At 43.2% G+C, this 8,775-nt stretch overlaps 1 protein-coding gene across 2 annotated transcripts; it reads right to left on the reverse strand.

The window, feature by feature from the left end:
• Positions 1-352: 352 nt before the first annotated feature.
• Positions 353-4,835, reverse strand: LOC123119559 (protein FAR1-RELATED SEQUENCE 5). Of its 2 annotated transcripts, none has more exons than XM_044539408.1 (5): positions 4,570-4,835; positions 4,275-4,415; positions 3,452-3,532; positions 3,085-3,147; positions 353-2,986 (listed from the first exon to the last, which is right to left on the reverse strand). In XM_044539408.1, the coding sequence occupies exons 1-5, from the start codon at positions 4,600-4,602 to the stop codon at positions 875-877; spliced, it is 2,430 nt and encodes an 809-aa protein (XP_044395343.1). In that variant the 5' UTR covers positions 4,603-4,835; the 3' UTR covers positions 353-874. The 2 variants fall into 2 exon arrangements, with proteins under 2 accessions (XP_044395343.1, XP_044395344.1); XM_044539409.1 differs by having other exon boundaries at positions 3,452-3,514; positions 4,570-4,829.
• Positions 4,836-8,775: the final 3,940 nt, after the last annotated feature.

The following is an 8,775-nucleotide window of genomic DNA, read 5'->3' on the forward strand; positions in this document are numbered from 1 at the left end:
TATATAAAGCTATCTGGTCTCCTTTTTTTGTTGAGGGAAAGCCATCTGGGTCTCATCATACACACACTGTCAGACGGGCCTAGCCACGCACACTAAGCAGCCCACGAACCGACAGGGGCCAAAACTCTACTACAGTTACAGACTTGAGTTTGTCTCAAAAAAAAAAAGTTACAGACTTGAGTGGAGATCAGTTTCTCAAAAAAATAAATAAATTTGAGTGGACATCGTAGCAAATCCCATTGGGATGCCCAACATGGGAGAGCAATTGTGCATGTGTGCGTAGCATAGAATTTCCGTATATTATTTCAGTTGTGTTGCAACTTTTAAACACAAAACACAAAACAAGCTTTCAGAGACGAGCAAAATGCTGGATCAGACATTATATCAGTCATGGCAGCAGTAGGCCAACAGTATCGCTCATTCAACACAAACTGTATTAACCACATGAACTCCTAGGGCAGATAAACTCACCAGCTCTAATCTCTGGCATTTTACTAACAGACATTGCATAGACACTATCTAGTTCTCTTGGACTCTTATCATTATCTTTATCTTGAATTCTTAATTAGCTAAAATAGACATCCTAACTATTCTACTTCATCCTGGACATGAGCATCCTCCTAATTCTCTACAAAATCCTCCTGCTGGACATCCTGATTCCCGCACCAAAGACACTCCTGTGTTCAAAGACGGGTTCACTCAAACCTATCAAAACCGGCAAATTCCAAACACCATAGCAGCGCAAGTCTAGTATCCAGTAGAGGTGGTCAGTTAGTTCAACATTATGACTTGCATAACAGTAACCCTGCAGTGACGCAGATGCTTCTGTTGCCTGCCCCCCTTGCCCACAACACAAGTATAATAATTTTCAGGATTATTTTTGTGCCGTTGCGAAGTTCTCCTGAATCTTGTCGACTTCAAGCATGAATGCATCGTATTTTGCGCCATCGCTGCATATTGTTTTGCCGAGGTCAGCCATTTTAGTCATAAAATTTGTGTATCTCATTGTAGTGTCCATCTGCTCGGAGCATTTTTCCTTGTACTGTTTCTCCTTCTCTTCTCTGAATTTTTCAGTCCATCTGGGCACTATGTACTGCTCTGGTATTTGATTGATTCCAAACTGTGTGAAAAGTCTGAATATGTGGCAGCACAGTATTCCATCCCTGGTAAACTTTGCGCACTGGCATTTGAATGCATTGGTGCCAGATTCAACCTGCACTTCAAAGTTATTTCGATCAAACTCTGGATTCTCATAGTTGAAAACCTTGTTTAGTCGGTACACAGCCCCTCTTTGGACCTCCTGCACGTTGAAAGCGGTAGAGTGGAGAAGTTCTCTCTGTACTTTCAGAAATATTTGCCTTGTGTAAATATCAGCTGCATGCTTTTCTATTGGCTGCAATGAAAAGCATGAAGGTACAGTTCCTGTTTGCAGTCTATCTTCTTCATCTGTTTTAGTTATATTCTTATGTATCTCCTCATATCTTTCAATGAACTTCTCTATTCTGTCAATAGAAAGCACATAGTCATTGAATAACAAGTTCATCCCTTTGTCACATCCATGTGATTGGACAAATGGATAGAAATCTTCTCTGAAATAAACAGGCACCCAGTTTTTCCTTCTTTGCCACAAGATTTGTAGGTACTCGTTTTCACTTGCACCATATCTCTCAATGAGTGCATCCCACCCTTCTTCAAATTCTTTTTCTGTCAGTGAGTTGTCAACCAAGCTATCCAGGTCTGCTTTTATGTTGCCACTTTCTGCTATGAAGGCTGAAATATTTTGCTGTGCCTTTTCCAGTACATCCCATTTGCACAACCGATGCCTTACTTGTGGCATGACCTCTCCAATTGCTTTTGCCATAGCTTCATCCTGGTTTGTTATAATTGATACTGGCATTTTGTCTTCCATCACATGCAAAAGTGTTTCGAACATCCATTTGTAAGTTTCAGCGCTCTCGTCATGTAACAAGGCGCATCCTAACAAGAGGGTTCTCCCATGGTTATTTATTCCAATAATAGGAGCAAATAGCATGTTATGCCTATCTGTGGTATAGGTAGTATCAAACAACAGGAAATCTCCAAAAATCTCATAATCCATCCTTGACCTCGCATCAGTCCAGAAAACACTCCGAACTATGTTGTCTTCATCTGTTTGCTTCATGCATTGAAAACTTGGATCCTGAAGCTCCTTTTCTTTGAAGTACATCAACATTCTTCCAACATCTGAGTTCTCTTTTCTATGTTGTTCTGCACATAGTAAATTGGTCCCATCCTTTTTCTTGAATGGTGTGCTTCCAAAGCTGCCTCTCATTCTCCTAAAAATCTTCATAACTTTATTTGGAGGTATCCTAGTTCGTTGCAGAACTTTCAGAAATGACCTTTCTTCAGTTGATATGTGTTTGTGGCTCAAGTAGAATTTTGTGAGGGAAGCACTTGGACAGAGCGGATGGTTATGCTCATTACGAACTGTTGTAAACTCCCATTGGCCTTTAGTGAGCTTCACTATTACCTTGGCTTGGCAATTTGTCTTCTCTATAGATTTTCTCTTCCGCTTCCTCTGCAGGTCCGGAGTTGCCCTCGATTTACCACTCCTGTTGCATATGAGGTGAAACTTCTTCCTCATGTAATTTGTACCGCGCTTTGCCTCAAAACCTGTTAGGAGAGCATATGTATTATAAAACCTGTGCGCATCTTCAAGGGTTTCGAATTTCATTCCAGGCTCTGGTTGTTTTGCCATCTCCAATTGCTCAATTTGAGGATAGAAGTATTTTCCGACTTCACTATCTGAGTCGCTCCCTGAGCTGCTGTCTGAATCAGTTTCACTGCTGCTATAGTTCCTTAGCATTTCGTTGCTTTCCACATTATCATGTAACTGGTTTTCTTCTTCGGCTTGCTGCAGTGGATGGTAAACTGAGTTGGTTTGTTGATCCTGTCCATCTGCCAGTAGTCCTTCTGTATTCTTTTCAATACTATCTAAAGATGGGTCCTGCATGACAATGAATAACTTATGTTAAGATACTGTGAAATGTCATATTCAGGTGTCTAACTTGGGTGACATGGTTATGCTTTGCTCGGTTTGTTTACCTGATCATTATCACCAGCTGGTTGTAGTGTTCCTTCTGTCATTGATTGTTTGCCAACAGGTTCCTGTGTTAGGTATTAATTTGTTTATATGCCGAAGGATGGGATGACTCAAGAAATAGGAAAGTGCCATATATTAATCTACACTATAATAATAATTCTCGGTCAGAATTTTGTCTTCCAGTCAAACAACACAAAGACTAACAGACAAATACAAAAGTGCCATATATTAATCGCTCTAGGTCAGAATCATTACTTCCAGTCAAACAACACAAAAACTGATAGACTAACAGTTCAATTTTTCCAACTCAAACAAAATGAAATGCATAACAGCCGGGAAGGTCGTAATTATGCTATTTTTGCTGCATACCTGGTAATTATCACCGGCTGGTTGCAGTCTTCCTTCTGTCATTGATTGGTTGCCAACAGGTTCCTGTGTTAGGTATTTAATCTGTTTAAATGCAGCATGGTAGGATGACTCATGAAATAGAAAAGTGACATATATTAATCCACATAATACTAATCATTCTCTGTCAGAATTTTGTCTTCCAGTCAAACAACACAAAGACTAATAGACAAATAGTTCTCACCACAAATTCCTTTGTCAATTCAAACACCAAAAAATGCATAACAGGCACGAAGGGACATATAATTATTATGTTGACAGGCACACATTCAGTGGTTACTTATTATCTGCAAAGTCCGCTGGTAATCTCCTCAACAAACTTAGTTTTGCTGTTTAATTTAACTGCAGTACAAGCAAGCCTAGCTTTATTTCTGTCTAAATCATTGGGCACATATAGTACCCGCAGACAGGCACAAACTACCCACATTCATGTATGCACACAGAAACTGAATACTTGGTGCCTACTGGACACTAGGGCCACAGTGCTGCAAGAGTATAAAGTCACTTCATGTGCATCACTATGAGAGCATTGCCAACTATGATAAGAAAACCCATGTCAACAGCTAATACCAATACACATCCTACCGAACTATTTACTTAAGATATGTACCAAATGCATTTAAATTCCTGTAGCCCAACAAGCCCTTAACTAAAAAAATTGTCTACGACACAGATAACCATGGCACTTAACAGCCTACAAACTAGCCGTCGCACGGGTCAGCCAGTGGTATTTTTTTGAACTGACGAACGCACCCAAACACCAAACGGATACATGTTCAAGTGATACCTTTCCACTAGGCAACATTAGTACAGGTACAGGGGAACCTTCATCGTCAACTACATTGTATGCCTCCCTCTGTTCCGTGGAGTTCTCTGTATTTCTTACTCCTGCCTCGTCCAATTCCGTAACCATGTCTCCCATCACAAACTGTAACAATCCCATCAAGTCAGTTTCATCTACGAATACATCATATAACATCAGTAGCAGACTGCATACGAATTGTGGTCTGGCCCATGGATCAAAGCTACGAACATGTTATTACAGGGAAAATATATATTAATTGTAGGGTTTTGGGGTACACCTTATGGGTATCAGCGCCAGGGCTCGGCGGCATCCGCCGCCGCGCCGCAGAGGGGGCTAGACTAGATCCAATTCCCCAACACGAGGGGAGGGAGGGGGTTTGGCTTGTGGAGCGAGGAGAGGAGGGGTTGGGTCGGAACAGGGAGAGGAAGACCACCCTTGCTGCGGCGAGATGGGGAAGAGGGCGGAGGATAAATGTGCGGCGGCCGCCTGCTGGATAGAGGACCGAGATGGACGAGGGATCTCATGCCCTGCGCTGCGTTTCTCATTCGGCCCTTTTGCTATGAGGTGGACGTCCGCCGTTTAACTCTTCAGACGCAGATTTTTTTTGTTTTTTTGTTTTGTTTTGAAGCAAACATATATTTCATTAGACAACCTTTTCACACAGATTACACATGTGGTCACCATACGAGACACAAATGTTTGTTAAGCAATTGTGCATAAAGAATTCCACAAGAGGTAAAACTATGATTTCACCCTTGCAGAAACTCGTGCCTCGTCGAAACATATACTACTAGAGAAAACCCTAGCAGTAGCGCGTGTTTAAAGCCTATCAGTAGCGCGGGTTACAACGCTACTAGTAAGGCGCTACAGCTAAAGATTAGCAGTAGCGTGGGTTGGACCACGCTACTGCTATATCGACTTAGTAGCAACGCTTTGTACTATGAGCGCTACTGGTAATTAGTACTAGCGCTTCTCCTAGCACGCGCTACTACTATTATTCCGTATTTCTTTTTTATTCATGTTGTATTCATACACCTTTATACAAGTTTTCATACCGCAGCAATTTAGAGAATGATTTTACATCATAATGAGTTATTACATCACTGGGAGAAAGAACCGTGTACTAGTTTCAAGTGGATGGACATCCACTTGAAACTAATCCACGGTTCTTTCACCCAATGATATAATATATCATCATCATCATCATCGTCATCATCATCATATCATTAACAACTTATCATCATAATACATCATTGTCATATAACACCTCCTTATGATCATCGTTTTCATCAATGAGACATCACATACAAGTTGGTCACTAGACATAATCACAACTACTCATCATCATCAACTCTCATAAACATATTGTACCTCATAGGACCTACTACATTTTTTTAGGACCTACTATATTATCTGAGGTAAAATAGCATAAAACAAGATAGCCCCTGACTCTCCATTATGGAGAATGGAGATTATCCTGTCTCCAATTCTTGCCTTTCGCACAATGTTGCTTCCAAGAACCTCCTTAAGATTGTCCATACATTTTTTCCATTCTAAGATTATCATGTGTTCACCGGTTTTAGAAATCCGGTATGGACAGGTGAGATTCGTAGGATGACCTGGCTGTATGTTCAAAACATCAAGGCGACCATTCTGATACATCAAATGAGGCACACAATCCATCGGGATTCTCTGTTGAAAAACATAGTAATAACTTCGTAGTTAGCAATGATGTCTAGTTTTAGAAGTATGCAAAAGATGCACGGATGTCGTAATAGTAAAAAATCTTACCAGGATATCTCCATGGAAGTTATCGTGGTTCAACACGTGCACTAGTGGCACGTATTGACCATAATTTGGAGGAGTTCGATAAAAGGCATTGTAATTCTCAAGATCAGTACAATATGCGACCAGATGACTTTTCTCCTGATAAGTTAACTCAGAGCCATCGGTGTAGTTGGTTCTGTCTACCATCTTCCGCACATTCTTTGAAGAATGAAATAAGCTATCAATGGAAATAAGCTGTCAACTATTTTGAAATAAACAATATAAATTACTTAATAACTATGTTTGAGGAACTCACATAGCGGTAGAATTGGAAGCGTATCAAGAAGGACCCAAATGTCCAAATTGTCTTGGTCGATGTCAGGATCACCAAGATCCATGGTGACAAACATACCCTCTTGAAAATCATACATCTTGCAAAGTGCTTCCCAACCCGGGCAACCAAAATTGGATACGCTTTCAGAATTGTATAGATTTACCTCAAAATCCATACCATGATGGGTCCTTAGGTTAATTTTTTTGTTTCATTCCTCTCATGATCTTCAAAACCCATCCTCTCCAAGACATAGCGTCTTGCATGGCATGGGATAAGCTAGTTGAATTGTAAAATACGAAAATTACACGTTGAAGTAGTAGAAGTCGAGCTTAATTACGAAAAAACACTTTGCGTCGTAGCTTACCGTATCACAATCGAAGGCCTCCTCGAGCTTAATGCTGAAGCGCCGACCTTCGTCCAGGTGAGGCCTGTCGCAAAAACCCCGGTTGTCGCCGCACTAGGAGCACTCCCAGGGACCTTCTTCGTCCGACGACATTTCCTATGTTCATAATTCAAAGATTAAACTTGTACAATTAAAACTCTCAGCTTGTTCATTATTCATCACGGGTTGACTATCGGTCTGTCGAGTCTTTTCTTGAAAATTCTCAGCTCACGTGGTGTATAGATTCGACCGTCGGTGATGGTAGCTCCTCCTTTCGTTCCCGGGTGCATTACACCAAATTGTCTAGCACACGGGAACGAAGGAGAAACTACCCCCACGACAACAGTCTGGATTCTTCGTCCTCTCATATATGGTGGAGACTCTCCCTCACTGATTCCTCTATGACATTTGCGACCGTCGGTGATGGTCGTTACCCCTCCTTCCCTTAGTGCATAACAAAGGTCTAGCACAAGGAGAAGAAGGAGAAACGACCCCCACGACAACAGTCGGGATTCTTCGGCCTCGACAGACTTAAAGTCAACCCGAAATATCGTTTAATTATCTTTCTAGAAAATCGAGGCCACTCGATATTTCCTACATATTCTAGCACAAGTCATGCCAAAATTCACGAAAAATTCCGGCATGACCTTTGCTAAAACAGGACATATCGAGCGCCTGAAATTTGCCGGAACGGAAATTAATCAACACTCCGGCAAAACATAGGCCACTCGGAGGTGTAACCTGAACATGACCGGCCACTTGGGCAACCACATATCCTATTTGAGCAACACAAGATGTACATGTTTTTATCTACATCATATCTTATAGGACTCATATTGACATGGAGATTTGGCTGGTCTCACCTCGAGGTCGGAGGGGGTCGGTGACGGGGACGACGACGGGGATGATGGAGGGGCTCCTTGATTTCTGCAAAAACAAAAACCCTATAAGTTATCACTAATACATCCTGAACAGTATCATACATATAACATCACTAATACAACTAAAACCCTAGCGAACGACGGGTATCAACGACGAGGATGCGGGATAGGCATGGTCGACGTCGATGCGGGAATAATTGCTTAAACTAAAAAAATAACAACAAATGTGACATGTGTTGGGAATCGTAGCATAATTTTAAAATTTTCCTACGTTCACCAAGATGCATCTATGGAGTATACTAGCAACGAGGGGAAGGGAGTGCATCTACATACCCTTGTAGATCGCGAGCGGAAGCGTTCCAATGAACGTGGATGACGGAGTCGTACTCGCCGTGATCCAAATCACCGATGACCGAGTGCCGAACGGACGGCACCTCCGCGTTCAACACACGTACGGTGCAGCGACGTCTCCTCCTTCTTGATCCAGCGAGGGGGAAGGAGAGGTTGATGGAGATCCAACAGCACGACGGCGTGGTGGTGGATGTAGTGGGTCTCGGCAGGGCTTTGCTAAGCTTCTGCGAGAGAGAGAGAGAGAGAGAGAGAGAGAGAGGTGTTGCAGGGGAGGAGGGAGGCGCCCAAGGCTGTTGTGTTCTGCCCTCCCTCCCCCCCTTTATATAGGCCCCCTGGGGGGGGGGCGCCGGCCCCAAGAGATGGGATCTCAAGGGGGGGCGGCGACCACAAGGGGGGAAGGGGTTGCCTTGCCCCCCAAGGCAAGGGGGAACTCCCCCTAGGGTTCCCAACCCTAGGCGCATGGGGGGAGGCCCAAGGGGGGCGCCCCAGCCCACTAAGGGCTGGTTCCCTTCCACTTTCAGCCCACGGGCCCCTCCGGGATAGGTGGCCCCACCCCGTGGACCCCCGGGACCCTTCCGGTGGTCCCGGTACAATACCGGTAACCCCCGAAACTTCCCCGGTGGCCGAAACTGGACTTCCTATATATAATTCTTCACCTCCGGACCATTCCGGAACTTCTCGTGACGTCCGGGATCTCATCCGGGACTCCGAACAACTTTCGGGTTTCCGCATACATATATCTCTACAACCCTAGCGTCACCGGACCTT

Source organism: Triticum aestivum, chromosome 5D (assembly GCF_018294505.1).
Source record: "Triticum aestivum cultivar Chinese Spring chromosome 5D, IWGSC CS RefSeq v2.1, whole genome shotgun sequence".
In the NCBI taxonomy this organism is placed as follows: domain Eukaryota; kingdom Viridiplantae; phylum Streptophyta; class Magnoliopsida; order Poales; family Poaceae; genus Triticum; species Triticum aestivum.